This window comes from Vidua chalybeata, chromosome 8 (genome assembly GCF_026979565.1).
Source record: "Vidua chalybeata isolate OUT-0048 chromosome 8, bVidCha1 merged haplotype, whole genome shotgun sequence".
Taxonomy (NCBI): Eukaryota; Metazoa; Chordata; class Aves; order Passeriformes; family Viduidae; genus Vidua; species Vidua chalybeata.
The window spans coordinates 35100090-35121983 of record NC_071537.1 but is presented as its reverse complement, the minus strand read 5'-3'; the positions used below and the strand labels follow the sequence as shown (position 1 = coordinate 35121983).

At 47.1% G+C, this 21894-nt stretch overlaps 1 protein-coding gene across 6 annotated transcripts in view; it reads right to left on the bottom strand.

Moving 5' to 3' along the window:
* Positions 1-255: 255 nt before the first annotated feature.
* Positions 256-21894, bottom strand: part of CTNNA3 (catenin alpha 3) — a 430920-nt gene continuing 409281 nt past the window's right edge. For 5 of the 6 annotated variants that reach the window (XM_053948593.1, XM_053948594.1, XM_053948597.1 and 2 more), the window contains one exon: positions 8743-9827. In XM_053948593.1, coding sequence (XP_053804568.1) covers positions 9540-9827 — 288 coding nt within the window. In that variant the 3' untranslated portion in view covers positions 8743-9539. Of the gene's footprint in view, positions 572-8742; positions 9828-21894 lie in introns of those variants that run through there. The other variant, XM_053948596.1, reaches the window with a different exon arrangement.

Here is a 21894-nt window from a genome sequence, read left to right as displayed (position 1 = left end):
ACGTATGGAGTAAAATAAAAACTGGTTGCAGTGGCAAAATCAGTTTTGCCTTAGCCTTTACATCAATTTTGAACGGCTTTACAGAAGTGAATTACGTGTTTTAATTACATCACTTGTGTTGCTTTAAATATAAGTCTCAGGCCAAGTGGCTTTCCCAAGACCATGCATTAAAAAGCTGAGAGGAGAGTCTTAAATTGTACCTCATTCTCTGGACAAAAAATAAGCTTTAGCACAAAATTTTGGTACAGAATAAAACACAGTTAAAAAGTGTGTGTATTAAAAACCATAAAGTCATACCATATTTTAATAATAAAATGTACCATATATGGGGTTATTCTCTGTACAGTCTAATTAATGTGAAGTTAACTGGATGTGGCCAGAACACATGGACACAGACTCATTCGCTCCTTTCACGTCCAGTCTCCCTCCTCCAACAGGATGAAACACAACAGCGTGAATTAAAGTGGTAGTTTTGCTACTGTGCTGCAATGTTAGGACAAAAATTAATTTCTTTTGCTTTGGAGATGCCTGGTGCCTTCTGAATGTGGTATTTAGTGATCCTGCAAAGACACTGGAAAAAGCAAAAGGAATGTCAAGAGAAAATCCATCTGTAGAGGAAAAATCAATGTTTTAAAATCATTTCAATTTCTCATTTTACAAACTTCATTACATCCAATTCTATTATAAAAATCCACTCTCTCAATACAGAAAATCATTGAAAGAAGAAAGTTCAACTGGATTGGATAATTAATTTATCTAAGTCTTAAAATGTTGCTGGTTTTTTTTCAATCAGATGTAACAAAATTACAGAAGCTCCTTTTTATCAGTCCAGATACAGTCTCGTGCAAAAAAGATTTATCCAAATAAGTAACTCTGGTCTGTACTTCTTATGAATTCACACTGATCCTAATTCATCATCCCAAAACACAGCAGTCTGCACGTTAGCAGGAGTTCACAGAGGTACAAATGTATTCAGTACCGGTCCTTGCTGTGTTTGTCATCCTGCCTCCTGCAGTGCAATGCCCACGGCTGGCCCGTGCACATGCAAGGGCTCTCTTGGTGCAGGTGGCAGCGGATCGCCGCCCTGCCCACCCCGAAGCCCCCTGGCTTCGCCTGCCCGGCCGAGGCACGCTCAGCTGCGGGGACACTCCCCTGTGTCTCCAGGAGAGTCGGGGAGCGGCTAAGACAGAGCGCTGCGCTGTCTGCCTTGTGTGGAGGAGAGGCGGCGTCCGAGGAGCAATAAGGGATCCGACTCAAGGCTGGGGAAAAAGTCCCAGGTGTTTAATCCGAGCTCCGAGGAGCTCCAAGTGCCATTGTGTCCCACAGCCAAAAGTGCCTTAGAGGCTTTCGCAACAGCTCGAATACCGGGGCGGTAACAAGGGGGAAAGGACGCCCACCACCCAACGGGGGGATTTGGGGGAGAGGAAGGCGGAGGGACAGACAGACAGACACAAACCAATGGGGGAAGTTCAAGGGAGGGACCCCTGGGCCTCGTCCACTCGCTCGACGCCCAAGGTGGAAGATTCTGGGAGAGCGGGATGGGGAGCAGAGGGATGGACAGGGTGCCAGGGAGGGGACAGGGGAAGGACTGAGCATTTTCAGGGAGATCGGCATTGAGGGAAAGGTGGGAAAGCTCGGGTTGGAAGCATTGGGAGAAAATGGGGGGTGAAGGGGCAAACCACTACAGAACTGTTACAGAGATGTAAAAGCACAATACACCAGCGGATGAGCCGGGTGTGCGTGCTGCTCTGAAGGCTGGAACAGAGCCCCGGGTGCCTCCTGCTGCTGGGGCAGGGCTGGGAGCTGCGTGGATGGGGCTCCCTCTGCATGCCCAGCCTGGCCCCTCGGCCCTCCCTTGCACGGACATCCCGGCAGGGCTGCCTGCATCCTGGAGCCGTTTGGATGCAGAGCAGCAGGCACTGCTCCTTGGAACTTTCCTGCTGCGTTGCTTATCTGTTACATCCTTACCTACCTGGCTAAGAGAGAAATAAGATGGCTCCCTCAGAGATTCTGAACTAAAATACAAGTACAAATCTAATGGTTGCTGTGCTTGTGGGGAGAGCTAAACTTTAGAGTATTGAAAGCAGTGTCTCCAAAATTCAGAGACAGCAGTACAAAAGTAGTAAGCCACAGAGAGGTGGCTGAGGTCTTTAAAATACTTCTAATTGTCCCCTTTGTTACTCTAGCTCACAGGAGAGAGCTGGTTTCCTCGAGGCCCCTGTAAAAAGAGATTGCAGTGCAGTGGCTTCAGGAGGCCAGTGAATGATTCCTGGTTTTAAAGGAGAAATCTTGTTTTCTAATCTCTTTCTAAAAGTCTTGTTTTCTTTTATGACACATGGTTTGCCATCTGTTCTCCGGGCACGCAAGTTTAAGGATGGGAATTTTGAAAATACAACCTTATTCTAAACAAGGGAATACTATTGCTGTTGCCAAAGCACAGACTGTGGGGAGAACTTTGGCCACTGCAGTAAAGGTTGTTGACTTCATAGGTGGAGCCTGTCCTGTTTGCAGTCTAAGGTTTTGAGCGCTTTGTAAACTCTTCTGTATGTGCTGCTTTAATTCTTTAGCGTTTTGCTACTAATCCTTCTTTTATCCTCCCTTTAGGGTATCAGAATCTTTAGGCATTACAGTGGGCAATTAACACAGCTTGCCAAAACACCTTGGCACTTGAGTAAAAAAGGTTGGAGCCTTACTGCCGGGGAGGCAGTGTGGGAATGATGACAATTAGGCTGAAGCTGGTCAGTGGATCTTTCCTTCATTTAAGGAGAGCTAACTACAAGGGAAAATCTGTCTAGAAGGGAAAAAGAGGTATGCTGAAGAAATATGGGGAGTTTATCTCTCTGTGTGTCCCTTAGGTTAGACAAGCAGAAGGGCATGAGCAGGTTGGGATCATAATTGATTTCACAGGACAAAGGAAAACCTTTCACTCAAGAAGCAAGGATGGAATTCAAGTAAACGCCGGACATGTATAAATAACAGAAATATTAAAAGCATTGCAAAGTGATCTGAGAACTGTTCCAGTTCATCTGCTTCCAGCACGTTGGCCCATGAAAGTGTTTGTTATCCAGTGCTTGGGGGTGTGTCAGTCCTAGCACTGCCTTTTTCCTCAGTGACAAGCAAAAGGTCCCCTGAGTCCCTTAAAGAGTAGTCTGTTGAAAATGAAAAGTGAGCTTCCTTAGGAAGGAAGGCTTTCAAAATCCTTACTGCATGCTGACAATGAACTGGTGGCCTCAAAGTGCCGAGCCCGAGGTGGGCACGGCACGTGTAGGAGGAACTCCATACAAAGAAACACCCCCGGAGGCACTTCTGGAGGAAAGCAGCACTTCTGTCCCCTTGGGAAATGCTGCCTTAATAATGGAATTACAAACCAGCAGCTTTCCTTGTTTTGTAAATGTCACTTTTCCTTTTCTCCTCCTTTCCCCCGCGCTCAGAAAGGGGCACACATTCTCTCCTGCAGCAGCATTCCCAGCAGCAGCACAGAGGAGAGCTGGGATGGCCACTGGCACCCACACACAGTGTTCTGCCAGCCCACAGGCTCCACACTCCGGGTGAAGGTGCCAAAGAGGGAGTGGGCACAGCTGGGAAGGCCCAAGGAGACTGCTGTGAGCTGGGCAGGGGGAAGGTGGAGCTGTGCCAGGTGGCACAGCAGCTGGAATTGTTAGAGGTACTGTAACAGGGGCGGTGGAGACTGGCACCTTAAAGTTTTACCTCCATTAGATACCCAGCTCCAGAGAATTATAACAGAGTTTGGCTTGTGACTGGATTTCAAACAAACCAAACTTCTGTTTTGATCACAGACTGAACCCATTTTATCATGAGATCTATGTCTGGTAATATCTAGTGCAGGCAGTGTCTTACATACAAGCTAAAAAAGCAAAATCGAACAGAGAAGGCCTGGGACAAGAGGAGTGAACACAGAATAGTTTGGCAGGTTTGAGTCTTGAATTTCATTGCAGTGACAGGGTTGTCTATACTCTATTTTTAGCCAAGATTATGAGTTTAATTCACAGTAACTGCTTCAGATGGAATCTCCAGGATGGATACAGTCACTGAAATGTTAGTACATTTGTATGTGCTGTATTCATTCCAGAGCCCCGAGAACAAGAGGTTCTTCCGAGGGGGAAATAAGGAAGAGTAGGTGAAGGACAGGATGCTGGGGGAAGTGAAGCATCTTAGTCATTCTTGTTAACATAACAACTACTTGTCTAGAAATTACATTGGCTTGTGTAATGCTTGCAGCTAGGCAGAAATTATTTCAGTGATAATGGAGCTCATCCTGAGCCAAAAAGTTGTCTCATTTCCCTTTCTTTTTATAGTATAATAGGTATGAATATCCTATTCAAGCTCTTCCAAGTTTTGTAGACATAATTATTCTCTGCTTATTTTTAACTGCTGGGGGCTTAAGTTCCAGTTTGCTTTCTGACTGACTAGATGCAGTTGCTGTACTTTTGCCATAAGATACTTTTCCCTGTCAGAGTAATTCAAAAGCAGAAAATTGAGGCTGAGTGTCTGAGATGCTGCACCTTTATAAAGTGAAACATCCGTGTACTTCTGTGTACTTGCTATGAATGCTAACAACTTCAGTTTATCAGTAACTAAATACTATGTAATTATATAAATATATTTAACTACAAATATATCTGTATATTAAATTATATTAAAAATAATCACATTGGTTTATGTTATTTGTATTTTATGAATGTGTTATAATAGTCACTACTAATGCATGTTGTAAGAGATATAAAATACATAATAGGTAAATTATATCATTATATCGATAGATAAATAAGAGAGGGTTATTTTTATGTCAGCCAAGGGCAAAGATTCCCCCAAGCATTAAGGTGGCCACATTAAGAAGAATTCCTTCCCCACATCTAACCTACATTTCCCCTCTGAATTTGTACCCAGGACGTAAAGTAGCAGAGCTCTAGTCCCCTCTTTTCTGTCCTCAACTTGCTCCTAAGTGCAGATGAGCTAAATATAAATTGTGCAATATGCACCCAGATGTTCTCTTAGAGAAACCAATGCAAACCTTCCTGACAGCAAGTTGCACTGGTTGTGTACTTATTTTCATTTGAGGTTGTAAGGTCCACACCCCCAACAAGCTGCCATGCCCCAACCCTCAGTGATGTCTGAGAGGACTAGACTGGGTTTGTAGAGGGGGTGGAAGGCAGAAAAGAGCCCTTTGCTGTTTTGTCCTCTTTGGAAAGCCTTCACTCCAGGGAGACTCTGCTTTCCTGGAGAAATCATTGCTTTAAATGACTCCTCCTCCACCAGAGAAGCTAAAAAGCCACCAGTAAAGTTTCTCCCGTTCTCTTAGCCATGCTGGCTGGTTGAGAATAGTACAAAGTGTGGGAGCAATATCCTGTCCTGTTTCCATCCAGTGAGGGAGTTCTGGGAACTAAGCAGCCAAGGCAATGGAGGCTTGCTGGAGCAGGGAGCACCAGCTCCTTTAACCCTGCAGCCCCTGGAGAGAGCAGTGCCTGACCCCCAGATCCTGAGCTGTGGGGTATTGGCAGCTGGCCGAGCCATGTGCTGCCTGCTCTGAAGGAAACTGAAAACTGCAGCAGAAAAGCCAATGGCTCTAAAGTGACCAGGCTGATAAAAGATTTGAGGGTTGAGAGGAAACATCATCTGCACAGGACATCTCTGTGGTCCCCAGCCTGCTTTAACACAGTCATTTTCACCATCAGGAAGTAGAAAGTGAGTATTTCCTATCCTGTAAAAAGCTCCTTAAAACATAAAACTGTTAGATCCACCTCTCGCAGTGCAAACTTTCATCTTAACTATTGCTTTTAGGCTGGAGCCACAAATTAGTTCCTCAGCTTCCAGTTCCTTGGACCATAGCAGCACATTCCTCCTGTTGATGAGAGACATCAGGGGCTTTAAAGTATTTTCATGGTTTGTTTGCCATTTCTGCTTTGGATGTATTTTTTCTTTATGCCAAGAAAGTTTCCAGTGAGTTGTGGTTTGAAAGGTGGTATTTTTCAGTGCAGCAACACCACTTCCAGTGCACAACACAAAATCCACGGCTTTTTAATTAACACTGCTGGTGCATTTTCTTCCCTTTAAGAAGTAGTTGTGCAAAAACCAAGCCCACTGATCACCTTGGGGAGAGAGAGAGTGATCTGCTTGAACTTTAATTATTATTTAATTACTCATATGCTAAGTTGCCTCTACTGGACAATATCAGATGTGTGCTTTTGTTGCTCTTCCCAGCCCCCCAGGGGCATTAGGGGTTCATCATCTGTTGTAACCTGGCAGAGCTCCCGCAGCGGCCCAGGCACGGCCCGTGGGATGCAGAGGATTCTGTGGGGGAGGAAAGGAGGTGGGAGCCCAGCAGAGGGCTGGGGAGGGTCCCTGGGGCCTCGGGTGGCAGAGAGGGGGAGGCGAGTGCTGCTTTTCCAGGCTGTTGGGATGCAGAGCTGTGAGGCAGAATAGGCACCAACCCCACGCTGCAGCCACAGCTGAGGCAATAGGTGTTTATCTATCTCATTTCCTGAGCCCAACATACTGGCAAGTCCCCAGAGTTCAACTAGGAGCAATACACAAGGGGTCAGGAATATCTGGAAACAAAAATAGGTTTTACACAGAATTTTATTATCTACTGCTGATGGAGACTTTTTTTTTTTTATCAAAAAGAAAATTTTTAAAGGCTCACAAAAGAACTTTCTATATCAACACCCTTTTCTCAAATGCTTCAGTTGTGGACTCACAGAGAATAAAGGACACAAGCCTTTCAGAAATCACTGCAGGACTTTTAAAAACACCATGCCTGGCCTGATGTCAGGCTGCTTAGTTGTGTTCTTTAGTAGAGATGCAGCTATAGAGCTTCCCTGGTGGTACCAGGCTATGTTGGGAGAAAAAGCACATTGGCTGTTTATTAAAAAAAATTAAAATTCAACAGCTTTGGGATTCATGGAAATGATGCAAACTCTCAAACAAATGGGCTTCAGCAATGGCACTCTCTAGTGCTCTAGTGAAATTTTTTAATATAAAATTGCCTTCAGTCATCCATCACACTTTGCTCCATGATGTGGTAATGGGGAGAGGCCAAGGCAGGCTAATGAAATAATGTGAGCTGCTGAGGTGAGGAAGCTGCAGCTCTGCCAGGCTGAGAGCAGCTGAGGGCACAGTGTGAGGGGCAGAAAGTGGGGGACAAGTTATGCTCTGCAAGCTGGGCTGGCAGGGAATGAGGAGATTGCAGGAAGAATGAGGAGCTGCTTAGAATAACACTTACTGAGAGGTTCATCCTCCTTCAGAATTCTCCCTTGTGGCAGGGAAGTGGTGGTTCCCTGCTTCCCAGACTGGCTGAAGGGCAGGGAGCTGGGCTTTTTACAACTCCAGGACTTCTGACCCTCTGCTTCCTTAGTCAGGAATAAACTTTTTCACTTGGGATTGAATTTAACCCAAGATAAATTTAGTCTAGATTTGATTATTTCTCTTTTGGCTCTTCTCAACAACCTGCAGTGGGTTTCAATTTCCTTGTTCATTTAGAGGGTGGGTTTTGTGTAATAAATGGCTGTGTTGAGATCAGACTGGCTTCTGAGCATGGCCAGGGAAGGAACAAAGACTGGCAGTGCAGGAAGGAGCATGAAGTGAAGCAGTAAAATGTGCTTTAGTGATACTGGTGCTGGAAAACCTCTCCTGTAGAGCAGCTAATGGAGCACACACAGTGTGCTGGAAGGAACAGGAGCTGGTGCTTCTATGAGCACACCTGGCAGGCCTTGGACTTCAGACACACTGAAAAAATCCCACAACACTGATGACAGCTTCTCAGAGGTGTACATGCTTTTTTAATTAATAATGTGGTACCAAGGCATTAGTTACAAATGTTTGACATCAAGGATCAAAGGTGTAACTTGGAGACAGGAGGGTTTCAGGACAGCCACACCCCCAAAGCAGCTCACAAGGCTGTGTTAGCTCCCCTGCTGCCTCTGGAGCCCTGGGAGGAGCAGCAGAGCCAGGAGACATTACTGACATCTTGCTGCAAACATGCTGGAGGGAACTGGACTTGGAAAAAGGTGATTTTCTTCCAAACTTCTCCTTCTGTTCCATTTAACTGATTGCAAGGTTAGGGAAGGTGGAAGAATGATCTGTAGAATTTTTAATTCATGAGCACTATAGTTTCATGGGGTTTTATAACCAACAGCCTAGAAATTACTCTGCCCCAGCATCCTGAGCTTACAAAGATAGCAGCCCCAAGAGGAAAGGCACAGTTTAGGGTTATTCTTGCTGCCCACACTGGGCTAGGTCAGGCACTGCTGTGGTAATAAATGACCCTGGAGCAGTGGCCCAGAATGTGGAGCCATCCCATAATGGCAGTCAGTGACACACAGGTAGCTCTGGCTTTTGAGGGAGCCCTTTCACCTTAGCAAATGTAGAAGGCCACGCCGAAGGATCTACGGAATGGCCAAGCAAAGATGTCTTGAGTAACAAATGTAGTCTGGGAAGAATTCATGACATGGCAAAAAGACAAGTTAGATCCTTCTAAAAAAAAACTAGTCCAAGTGGATTTCAGATTCAAAAGTATTTAGAAAAAACTAATTTTTCTTAAGTACATTGCAGAGGTCTGGACCAGCATGATTTACCTTCGTTACACACTTTGAGTGCAGCCATTCAGCACTCACCGGCACAGTCCTGCATTTAGGAAGTCTGTCAGAAGTAACTTAATTCCCTACAGTTGCTTTGGGAAAGTCTCCCCATTCCTAAGATGCAAGATATGTGTATTTCACACACTGGTCTCAGAATAATGATTTATTTCAAAGTTCTTCTTTTGTGCAGTAATCAGGAAAGTTTTTTCTAGTTAATGTCTGATTTATCTGAACTGCTAAATACAACAGCCATCAGATCTTCTCTCACAGAAGAGAGCAGGGAGCAGAAGAGATTCCTGTTCATATTTCTGAAGGCCTTCTAAAGAGCTGTCACCCCTGCTGGCTTGCAGTCAGTGCTTTCTTTACTACATCATTACATCCGGGTTGTTCCAACACTTTGGGAGTTTCATCTAACATTTTCAAGCTTACATTTGCAAGGCATGGTCTTGGCCAAGGACAAGTCTTTGGATGCTGCAGTCTGGACCCAGGTTTAGGGCTCAGACTCCGGGCTCAGCTGGGCAGCCCAGCTGACCTGGTCACAGGGTGACAATGCCCAACAGCACCAGTTAGAAATCCTGTGTGTCACAAAACAGAGCCACTGCAGTGAGGCCTCTCCCAGCCCTGCTGAGGGAGCTCCTAAGCCCTGGTGACTGCAGGCTGGCTTGGACACTTGGCACATTGTTCCCTCCCCACTGCAGCATGGGCCCAGCTGCCTAGAAATTAGACAGAAATTAGGCAGAGACACCAGAGCTTGTCACGGCAGGAGAATTGGTATTATTTTCAGCTGGGTGCTTCTAACTAATCCAACAGCATTTTCAAATAATTTAAGCAAGTGTTATCTTACAGATTTAGAGCAAAACGTTGACATATATAATTATTAAGTAAGTGGGGGAAAAGATGAAAAATCATGGGAAATTCAAGATAGGAAAACATAGTGACAAAATATCAGACTATTTCTCTGCCTCTGAATTCACTCATGACTTGCACAGGATGGATTCTCTTCTTTGCAGAACCTTTTCTGATAGCAGCATAGATTTCTTCTGGCTTCTCTCTTTTAATCAGGGGCTTCTTCTCTGGAGCCTTCATTCTCCACATCACAACTGGATGTCGTGGGCCAGTAGGACTCTGAATCTTGATAATCTTTGTGGATGCAATATAGGACATCTTCACTGTCTGCACCACAGAATTCATTAGGTTTTTGGCGGCCTGAATTAGTGAAGTGACGCTGTCCAGCTGTAATAGGAAACAGAAACACCAGCCTAGAAGTCAGTGTGCTTTTAACCACAGTAGGCACAGGAATAAACACCAATTAAAAAGAAAGACTACCAGGGACTAAACCATAATTCCCACATTTTCCTTTCGTGTGTTTGACCACTGTGCTCATGCTCTGCTGCTCAGATTTATTGTGATGTATGGGAATTCGTGCTGGTGGAATATATAAATATATAAAGATATTAATATATATAGATATACATATATAAAGATAATGCTAATTGCTTTTTTTTTTCTTTAACAGGGATTCATAATGCTTGTCTGCAGGGTCCTCTTGCAATTACTACTGATGGATAATGAAACCAACTTGAAGAAGAGCTGTCAAAATGTGACCCCCTGCTTCCTTTGTTTCAGCACTAGGTAAGGCCTCCTCCAGCTGCTCCTGTCCCATTCCAGGCTCCCACAGGTGCTCAGGAGCAGTGCTGGGATACTCTGAAGTGTCTGGCTCTGGCTCTGTCAGAGCTGCTGAACCTGTTCTCAGCATCCAGGATTTGTATGGGATATTAAAAGTGGGACAACCCACAGAAATCCCAGTGAGCGTGAAATCCCTCTCCAGCTGCTTGGGGAGTGCCACCCAAGGGCAGAATGCAGAACAGAGAAGGCCCATCACCTTCCCCAGCATCCAGCACTGCCATACCAGTGCCACGGCAGGGGTGTCTTCTGTCACTGCTCAGGGACAGGAAACAGCAACACTGAGGAAGCTCTCTAGGGCTGGGATGGAGAAATAGTAGGATTACTTTTCAAAACGGGAGAGCCTTCACACTTCACCTTCTAAACATCTCCTTTGCTGAAACATTTGAGTGAAAGCACTGAAGCCAGTTCTCTGAAGGGGTGTCGGTGGGTTTAGTGGCAGAGTGATCCTGTCCTCTGCCATCCAGCCCAACCCCAGAGCCTTGGACAAGGTACAGATTTACAAATGGGGTTATTAGGAGAGGTTTGAGGACTTCTCCCTTTGCCAGATCAAATAAATTGATCAGGTGAGAGAGGTGTGTTATTATTGTCTGTCTTCCTTCTGACTGTCTAACATAAATACAAATAAGGCAGAAATAAAAAATTCAGCCAAGAGGCTGGATTTAGTTGCAATTTGGAAATGCCTCTGAACTGGCAGAAAAATCTTCCAGTTAATACAACACACACTGCTGCTCTCTGGAAATGAAAAAAAAAACCTGAAATTATCTCAATTCAAGAAAAGGTGTAAAATCTACCAGATGGCCTCTAAAGTCCATTCTGTGCTGCAGCATGTGAACTTTCTAGAAAGGGCTGCCAGTCCCTAGCAGACATGTGGTGTCTGCAGGGCACTGCTGCCATCAGAGGGGTAGGTGGCTGTGTCTGGGGACTGGGATGTGTGACCTGAATCACGGAGCTGGGCTGCCCAGCCCCTCAGCAGCTGTCACACACTTTGATGTGAACTTCAATGCACGTGCTGACCCCCACATTTCAAACACTTCTTTATGCATCTAACACACATGAAACAAACCATTTCCCAAAGCTGCAGGCTGTGGGGAAGGTTTTGCTCTGAGTTCCTGTCCCACGCTCCCAACACCTCTGCCCTGCACTCCTTTCCCCAGGAAGGCTGCCCTGAGGGGCAGCTGGAGGGAGGCCCTAGCCACACCTCACTGCTGGATGCTGTCACACAGTGTTGACTGGAGCAGGAGGACAGACAGCTTCATAGGAACTTCTTTCTTTCATGCTAACCTGAGGAGTGGTTATACACAGGCACACCTCTGCATGCACACACATGAAATTTCAATTATCTGTTGCTGTCTAGAACAGCTGACACCACCATAATCCTGACAGCTTCTTGAAAGCTTTGAATAACCTTTTTTTTTTTTTTTTTCCCTACCCTAACACTCCCTTTTCTAGCACTGGCATAATAACACTGCTGGGACAAAGAAAAATATGGTTTTGGTTCTGTGGCAGATAGTAATGGGCTTCAGAGGAAGCTTTTTCCCTGAAGTCTCCCAGTGACTGCAGTGTGTGTATCTGCTCCACCATTTTGAAGTTGCTGGGTGACAGAGGTATGTGAGGAGGGGTGGCAGATTGGGCAGCAAGTAAATCTTTGTTTGCATGGCAGGGAAAAAGCTTCTTGAAGGAACTGGTAGCATCCAGGCAGGATGCTACAAAACTTCAGCTGTTCTTTATTGTGACTTCAGTGTGTGTAGTGTGGAACATGGAGAATGCTGAGGGGAGCACTAGAACTTAGCTGGTCTTTCCTCAGCTGTGGAAAGTGAACAGTTACCTCTTCCTTCTGCCCCCGTGGCTTCTTCCACAAATCAGCTGGGCTCCTTCACCCCACCACTGGGATCAGGAAAATTGTGTTTTTATTGTTTTCTAAACTATAATCATAGGTATCTCCTATAAGCAGCAAAAAAAACTTCAGGGGTGCCTAGTTTTGATGAGGCTGTAACTGAAAACCAGTATGCAGGCAGTCAGCCTTGTAGTCTGACACAGGCTCTGGGAGGGTACACCTGTCAACTCCAGCATTTTAAATGCTCAAGAGCCAAAGCCTGACTCCAAGCCCAGCAGAGCTGTTCCAAGTGACAGAATTGCCCCTGCCATGCCAGAGGAACGAACCTCTGCCATAGCATTGAAGCTCTACAGAAGATGCCCTGAGCCACAAAGAGCCATGCAGGTACCTGGCCCCAAGCTGTGAGAAACAGCTCTGTGTGTCCCCTGCTGCAAGGCAGTGACCTAGAGCCCACCAAGGGTGTTTGACCTGGGCTTTTGCTGCATTACCTGGGGCTGGGCTGAGTCAGAACAGGAGTGAGGTGCAGGGACACTCAGTTAATGCTGCTCTTTAGGCTGTCTGCCCACAGCATTGGATGTGTCCTTGTGTCTACCTCTCCCTTCACCTTTCTAATGCATCTCACATTTGCCTTCTAAAGAGGAAGGTTGTGGTGGGGTGGGGTATTTACTGCATTCAGAATTTTGGAGAAGCTTTTAGATGTTCTTAGATGTGTACTACAGATGCTAACAGTCAGGCCATATATTTAATTTCCTCTTTTTTTGGCTTTAGAGAACAGTTGTTTTTCTCCCTCAATGCCAGTAACACTGTACAGTTTGGTGGAAATCTGTTCTATAAAACTGATGTACTCAAGAACTGTCTTCACTTGAATGCTTTTATCTCAGATATTCAGTAGGCCCTTCAAGGTCTCATATCCAGGAAAACTGAAGAAATGAAACTTGGCATAAATGAAAGCCTGATAAAATATTCATTGAGCGTTTAAGTCCATTTCACTTAGAGAGATGTAGCTGCAAACTCTTCAATGCACAGCAAGCAGCACATAAAGATTCACTGGCAAAACAAACCAACCAACCAATCCCAAACTAAAACCTGTTTTATTTTTGCCTAACTTCACTTTTACTCTTTCAGCATTTTCCATGGAGATGCTGAAAGATCCAGGCATCCCAGCCTTCAGATTTTACAGGTCTGACTGTGTGAGTTAAGACAATATATTCAAGGGTTTAGGAAAAACATCCCTTGCCATTTCTTTCCTCACCTGTCCTCACCTGTGAGCAACAGTACTTGGCTGCCGTTGCAAAAAGAATTCAGAATTATTCTGACCACTGTAATTTCACACTGGGGTGAAACACACATGATACAGAGCAGATGACAGTATTTTTTAAGGAAAAAAAACCCCACCCCAAATCAGGCTGGCAGCACTCATGCTGAAATCCACTCTCCTTTCTCCAGCACTTTTATTCCTCCTCTGTAGTAAGTCCTGAGAGCAAGAAAGCAAACCCTCCTCTGAATAACAAAGCTGAAGGCAAAGGTTAGACAAGAAATGAATTTTGAAACTTTTTTTCAGTTTGCCTACATGCATTGTATTTTTCTCATTTTGGTAATTTCATGTAGTGGCAATCCATTGCTGTAAAATGCCGAACAATATAATAACTGATATGGGCAGTTATTTTTAATATTCAGAATAGCAAAGAGAATCATGACTTAGAAACTGAAGAAACCCTTTTGCTGTCAAGGTATTTTCTGTTCAGTGCAGTAAGAAATGCTTCCATTGTCCCATGTCAGCTGTCAGCTGACATGTCAGCTGTAACTCGTGCAGCAGTGAAATACAAAGCCTGCTTACTGCAGGGCATGCAGAGAGGCCAGGCTCCCTCCTGCTCCCAGGCTGGAGTGATGTGCAGGTGCTGTCCCTCTGCCCTAAGGCAGGGACAGACACTTTGTGCTTTTGGGAACAAAGCTGTGTGGGCCTGCAGAACAGCACTTGCAAGGAGTGTAACCTGGAGTGCCTGCAGCCCCAGCTGGGACACCTGCACTCCTGTGCTGGGAGTGTTCCCGGAGCTCTGCAGGGAACGGCTCGGTTTTGCTGCTTGAGCACAGATGTGTTAGTTGGCTGTTTACAGTATCCCAAGTCGTATTTACAGTTCACCCAGATTTAGGTTTTCCACACAGGTGGAAGCTGAGAACTGAACACCAAATACAGACTTTTTTATCAGTGTTTGAAGTCTGAACTTAAAATTCTTTTGGAAATAAGGTCAGTTATTAAAATTTGATTTTAATTGAAACACAAGGTTCATTATGTAAATTCCTAGAAGCAGATTTCCTTTGGTACACTATACTGAGAGACTAAGACTAAATTTTTATTTCTCTGACAGCTACATCTGAAAGCAACGTGAATTCTACATTTTTGTGGAGAGCACTGAGTTTCTGAGTACTGCTGCATTTCAGGTAAGGAGTCCTTACTATATTGTGCTTTTGATTTTAATCCTGCTTTCTTACTAGGTGTAGATAATTGCTGTTTTGAATTATTTTGTGGTTCATTCACTGAGGTTGCTGTATAAAATAGTAATTTAATCCCTTAAGATTGAAAGTAGCAGAACAATCCAAAAAGAGTGAAATCTCCATTGCTGAAGGCATTGGAGTTTTTACTGGGCCTTGGCCAGGATTTTAACACCACTCACTTGCCTGCTTTTCTGAGCCTCCCTTTTTTTCCAACTCAGAGTAGCGTTAATTTCTTTTTAGTGGAAATGGATCTTGGTCTAACAGTGGAACAAGAAGATGGGTGTCCAAGAAAAGCACAGCAAATTTGGAACTGGAAGCCCTTGGTTACCTGCCATGTGTGCTCATGCAGCTGACAGATGACACACAGAACCTGTCACAGATTCAACCCCAGTACAGCTTAGATGGGAAATGAGCCAAATGGAGCCTTGCCATTGGGATTCTTTTCTCTGGGAACTGTTCCCTCAGTGTTTCGCTCACCTCTGCTTTGCCATGCTCTCACTCTGGGATACTGGAGAGGTTTCGTCCCCATGGACGTGGCCTCAGGAAAACAGCTTCAGTGCTCGCGTTTCTTTTCAGGGAACTGAGTTTTCCTAGAAACGTGGCTGTTCCATGGGTTATCTGTGTTTGTGTCCATCCAGTGATTGCACTGAACACCTCAGGGGTGTCTGGGGTCTGTTTCATGTCTCACCCATTTTTCAGGTGGGGAAATTGTATCTAATGGACTGAAAACTAACCATTACCAGAGTCTGCTTCAGGCTAAGCGGGATTCAAAGAACTGAAACCGAGTTCTATAATTAGGCCAGGCCTGTGTCCAAGTTAAATGATAAACAACTCACATTAAGGGTGCGAAATTGTTCCTGTGCAACACCATAATGGAGCAGATGCGTAGCCAGACAGATAGCTCAGTCCCTCCCCAGTACTCCTGCTTTCACTTCCAGGGAAGATTTTAAAAATATATTTTTTTAAAAACAGGCCCTTGAGAAAAAGAACAGTGGCTTAATATAAACAATTTCCTTACTGTTGAGGAAGAAATTGAGTGTTTGTTGCAAAAATATTTTACATACACTAAGGCTAAGAACTATAAGACACATCCTGATTTTGCTAATTGCCAGAGTAATTATTACTAGGAAAAGTTAGCTGTCCTTTAGTGTACATTACCAGAAATATTCCCTACTCTTTTAAATTAGTTTTTCTCAATAGGTGCAGTTTAGAATGCAGTGGTAACTGAGCTCTCTGTAAGTGATTGACAGGAAAATCTATCCCTTGCTTTGCTTCCAAAGGCCAGGATTTCTATATCCATGCACCTGCCAGCTTACATTATGCAAAAACTAGAAAGGTATAGTGTTACTAAGTAAAAAAAAAAAAACCCAGAGTGAAATATTTCTGTCAACTCTCAGCAGAAGAAAACTTGTGTCAGCTCTTGGGGGTTAATGTCAGCTTTTAGAAATTGAGCAGCTCAGTATTTTCAGAGTCAAATACTGAAATAAGTAATTTCATGCATGGTGTGAAGCCCTACAAGTAACCTCCCCCATCCACTCAAACAGGCTGAGCTAAGAGTTCTCAACAAGCGCCAAGGAGAAACACCAGCCAGGAGAAGCGAAGTGGCTGAGCACGGAGCAGGAGCTGTGCCCTGGTGCTCAGGGGCATGGCTGTGTCAGAGCAGCCACTGTGGATGTGAAGCAAGGAAAAAAGGGATGCTGTTCCACCAAAGTGACACCGCAGTGAGAGCGGGACAGCGGCACCAAAGGCAGAGGAACGAAGCGGGTACTGTGGGGACTCAAGTGGGATGTCAGGGCAGCCCCTGTTCCATTGTGATTCCCAGCTTGCTGCTTTTAGCCCTTTGTTCCTTCCATCCAGTCCTGTCAGGGCCACAGCAAGGCTGTTCTGCCCATCTCGCTTCTCTTCCAGGGGGGAAGCACAGCCAGACCCTAGAAGGAGCTGAAATGCCCTGTCCCATCTCCTGCCCCGCCAAAGGGGCAGCTCCTCTCCAGCAGCACTGAATCCCTTCCAGTGACGAAGGCATGGGGCCGTTTGCCAGCTGCCACAGCGGTGCACGTTGGCCAGGACAGCCTTTTCCTGGGGTATGGATATCCAGGGATTGGGACTGTGTCAGCCAAAGGCCTGGGGGCAGAGACCTTCCCTTGAATTCTTCTAACTTCTGGCTTTGCCTCTGTGTTTTCACCTGTGGTTCAGCCCTCAAAGCTGGAACGCATTTATTGCAGTGAACCTTGTGATTTAACAGGCCCAGGAACTCAGGAAGGGAAACAGATATTTCAGTCCAGCCTTGGAGCATGAAGTTAAGACACATTAAAGCACCTCTATTTGGCACAAAAGCAGCCTGATGCCAGTGTTTAAGTTAAAGTCTGGCCCTTGAGATACCAGGGGGAAGAGCTGAAGATAAATGAGACATTTGCAGGAACAGCAAAGGGAAACAGCCCTTAGTGCACAGGTAATGCTAGCCAACGTGGGGTGGGGAAGCTGCTGTGCCAGCTAGCAAAATCTGGGATACTGGGACTCTTGAGAGTTTGCTCTTCCAGACCCTTGCTTTTTAAGGCAAAAAAGCTCTGTCTCTCTTGCCAAGTACAATATAAAATGAAACATAAGATAATGACTGTAAATACCAGAAAACAGAATTGCCTGACAAAAGTAATGAAGAACAATATTAATATGTAAGATATGTTCATCTTCTGCCCTGTGATATAATTCTCTCTAGTTAAAGCCATTTTTGGATAAAGAGCAAACTGGCACGGTGAGGTGCAAGCCTATTGCTGTGCAGTGCTTGTAAGTGAAGTATCAGCTCATCTGCATAAATGAATGCAATTACTGTCAATCTGCATATTGCAAATGTTACCCCATTATTTTGTGCCTGAAGCGGCACCAGTTTAATTAATATAAAGAAATGCCCATTTCCTATTTCATCACTCCTAATGAAGACACTTAGTAAATCCTCACCATTTGGAGTTGTGCAGCTTAGAACCTGGCAATGCAAGTACTCACAATATTGGATGGGCCTATGAAAGACTAAATAGTGAGCAAGGAATTTTTAAGGAATGAGAATAACAAAACTGCAATGAATGGAGAAGGTGATGAGCCACATCTCTTCCTCCCTTTTTCTGTACAGGACCCCCTCTAACCTCCATAATGAGGGGCTGACTAGAAAGAAAGTACCGGAGCTTGGGAATGGACAGTGAGAAAGGCAGACTACACGCTGTGTAGCCTGAAGTCCAAAAGCCACTAAACAAGGACGGCAGTGGGAAGAGCTGCCAGCTGGGAGCTCCACAAAGCATCCCAGCTGCCTCAGGGAAAGTGGCCTAATTAACCTCCACTGGTGCTTCAGCCAGGTATGAACTGTAGGCAAGAAAACCCCCCTGGGGGAGGGGGAATGAGCACTGCTGCAGGGCAGACACGGGCACAGAGCACACAGATCAAAAACAGCTGAAGAGAACTGAGCTGTGTTTATGGATTTCAACAGTTTTTCATATGCATAGTGCTCTCTGTTGTCATTCCACGCTGGCTGCCAGCAGCACCTCCTCCAGTGCAGATCATCATGTAGGTGAGAACAGAGTTTTCTGCTGACAGAGCTGCCCTTGCACCATGGCACTGCCACCCGCTGCCCCACGGTACCATCCAAGGTTCACCTGAACACCAGTTTTGGGCTCCTTTCGTTCCGGGCTCCTTGTTCCACCACAGCATCATCCAGAACTGGTAAGACAGCGACTGTGGCTGTTCTGTTTCAAGAAGGCAGTTCTTTCCTTTGCAGATCAGCAAATATGTGACACTACATCCTCTGCTTTTCATCCCTCTCTTCCTCTCAGTTGGTCCTTAGGCTTCAAGAGAGGCTGGTTTGGATTATTTTTTTAATGAGCTGCTACTCTTGTGAGAAGGAACTTTCCTTGAAGGTGATTCAAACCCAAGATCCTTGTGCACAGTTCTAATGATTGGAGAAAGGAGCTGTGAGGTGAATGTAAGAGCCATCTCAAAACAGTGCTTTTATGTGTGGATTCCACCAGCTGGTACTCACAGTGGATTTGTCACTGTGGAAGATGGCACTGACCCATCTGAGTGTGGAAATGTGTCATTTCTCACAGGAGAGGAGCTCCCCCCCTCAGCTTTTGTGCTGCCAGGTGCCTGTCCCAGTGAGGAGCCAATGCCAGCCAGAGGAGGGGAGGATGCCCCAGGACCAGGGAGGTCATTCCTGCTCATACCTATGTGGTTGCAGGGGTGGGGCAAACAATGGAGAAACCTGTGAGTATCATTATTTCCTAATGCTCTTTCTGGTAGATTTCTTTTCCTGTAGCAGATCTTCACTAACCAGAGGATGGATTCAGTTTCAGGTATTTGGAGACTCAAGTTTTTTACTTAATGCACAATAAAACCTTTACTATCTGCAAGGGCTTGCTGTCTCCTTTTCTGATTCTCATTCAGACAAGATCAGGACTAGGGGAGAATATAAAGTATAATCCTATTCCACCTCCAGTTGCAATTCCCGTATTTTCTAAAGGAGTTCTAATATTATTTTCTGGGGAGGGAGAAGGTGGGAAGGGGGAGAAGAACCCCTCTGCTGTCTCACACAGAACTTGGGTTTGCCACTTCTTTCAAGGCCAGCTAACCTAGGACTGTGATCCAGCTCTAAAGCCCCCATGTGCACTTTCAAAACTGGAACGTGCTCCAGCTTTTAAGAAAAGCAATTCAATAACCAGCCATTTCATACCACTAGTGCATTTCTCTCCCTCTCGACCAAGCAATTTATCAACATAAATCCCACTGTTCTTCTAAGACTGAAGCAATTAAAGCACAGAGAGTTAAATTAATACAAAAGGCCATCACTGGTTGGTTGGGCTGCAGTTTCAGATAACCACAATTTTAATTGCAGGGGGCAGATGAGCACTAATGACCTCCCCTTCCCACGACAGAGACCAGGGAGACTTTTTTCACTTTTCTAGAAATTTTTCATAACCGCTGACACCAACCATGTCTCCACTGTCTTTAAAAGGCCTGGGGTGAAAGCACAGGTCTCTTTTGACACTGGCTAGCAATTTGACTCTTTTCTATGTAGCACCCATATTATTTAAAAAAAAAAAAAATTAACACAGTCATTGTTGGGGCATTTTTTAAGATTATTTAAGAGAGTAGCAACCTTGCAGCATCTCACCTTGATTTCTTAGAAGACCTCCAAAGCCATTCAGGCCTCTAAGCACCATCTTCATTTCCACTGGCTCCCAAAGGAAGCACCTTGGGTGCCAGTGGTGTTTACTGAGCTAGAAGGGTGCCGAGCATTTACCTGCAGGAGCGCAGGCTCCGGGCAATGATCACTGCAGGGTGAAGGCTCCTGCTCAGCACAGGGCACAGGCACAGGGCACAGGGCAAAGGGACAGGGCACAGGGCACAGGCACAGGGCACGGGCACAGGGCAAAGAGACAGGGCACAGGGCACAGGCACAGGGCACAGGGCACATGGCACAGGCACAGGACACAGGCACAGGGCACAGGGCAAAGGGACAGGGCACAGGGCACAGGCACAGGGCACGGGCACAGGGCAAAGAGACAGGGCACAGGGCACAGGCACAGGGCACAGGCACAGGGCACAGGGCACATGGCACAGGCACAGGACACAGGCACAGGGCACAGGCACAGGCACAGGGCACAGGCACAGGACACAGGCACAGGCACAGGGCACAGGGCACAGGCACAGGGCACAGGCACAGGTACAGGGCACAGGCACAGGTACAGGCACAGGGCACAGGCACACGGCACAGGGCACAGGCACAGGGCACAGGCACAGGGCACAGGGCACAGGCACAGGTATGGGCACAGGACACAGGGCACAGGGCACAGGCACAGGGCACAGGCACAGGCACAGGGCACAGGGCACAGGGCACAGGACACAGGGCACAGGCACAGGACACAGGGCACAGGGCACAGGGCACAGGCACAGGTACGGGCACAGGCACAGGCACAGGGCACAGGCACAGGGCACAGGCACAGGCACAGGCACAGGGCACAGGCACAGGGCACAGGGCACTGGCACAGGTACAGGCACAGGGCACAGGCACAGGGCACAGGGCACAGGGCACAGGCACAGGGCACAGGCACAGGGCACAGGGCACTGGCACAGGTACAGGCACAGGGCACAGGCACAGGCACAGGGCACAGGGCACAGGCACAGGGCACAGGGCACTGGCACAGGTACAGGCACAGGGCACAGGCACAGGCACAGGGCACAGGGCACAGGCACAGGCACAGGGCACAGGCACAGGGCACAGGGCACAGGACACAGACACAGGGCACAGACACAGGCACAGGGCACAGGCACAGGCACAGGGCACAGGCACAGCACAGGGCACAGGGCACAGACACAGGGCATAGGCACAGGGCACAGGCACAGCACAGGGCACAGGCACAGGCACAGAGCACAGGGCACAGGGCACAGGGCACAGGCACAGGGCACAGGCACAGCACAGGGCACAGGGCACAGGCACAGGGCATAGGCACAGGGCACAGGCACAGCACAGGGCACAGGCACAGAGCACAGGGCACAGGCACAGGTACGGGCACAGGCACAGGCACAGGGCACAGGCACAGGTACGGGCACAGGCACAGGGCACAGGGCACAGGCACAGGACACAGGGCACAGGCACAGGCACAGGGCACAGGCACAGAGCACAGGGCACAGGCACAGGCACAGGTACGGGCACAGGACACAGGGCACAGGCACAGGGCACAGGCACAGGCACAGGCACAGGGCACAGGGCACAGGCACAGGCACAGGGCACGGGCACAGGGCACAGGGCACAGGCACAGGGCACGGGCACAGGGCACAGGGCACAGGCACAGGGCACGGGCACAGGGCAAAGAGACAGGGCACAGGGCACAGGCACAGGGCACAGGCACAGGGCACAGGGCACATGGCACATGGCACAGGCACAGGGCACAGGGCACAGGCAGAGGCACAGGTACAGGCACAGGCACAGGGCACAGGCACAGGCACAGCACACAGGCACAGGACACAGGCACAGGGCACAGGGCACAGGGCACAGGCACAGGCACAGGGCACAGGCACAGGGCACTGGCACAGGTACAGGCACAGGGCACAGGCACAGGGCACAGGGCACAGGGCACAGGGCACAGGCACAGGCACAGGGCACAGGCACAGGGCACAGGGCACAGGACACAGACACAGGGCACAGACACAGGCACAGGGCACAGGCACAGGCACAGGCACAGGGCACAGGCACAGGGCACAGGGCACATGGCACAGGCACAGGTACGGGCACAGGCACAGACACAG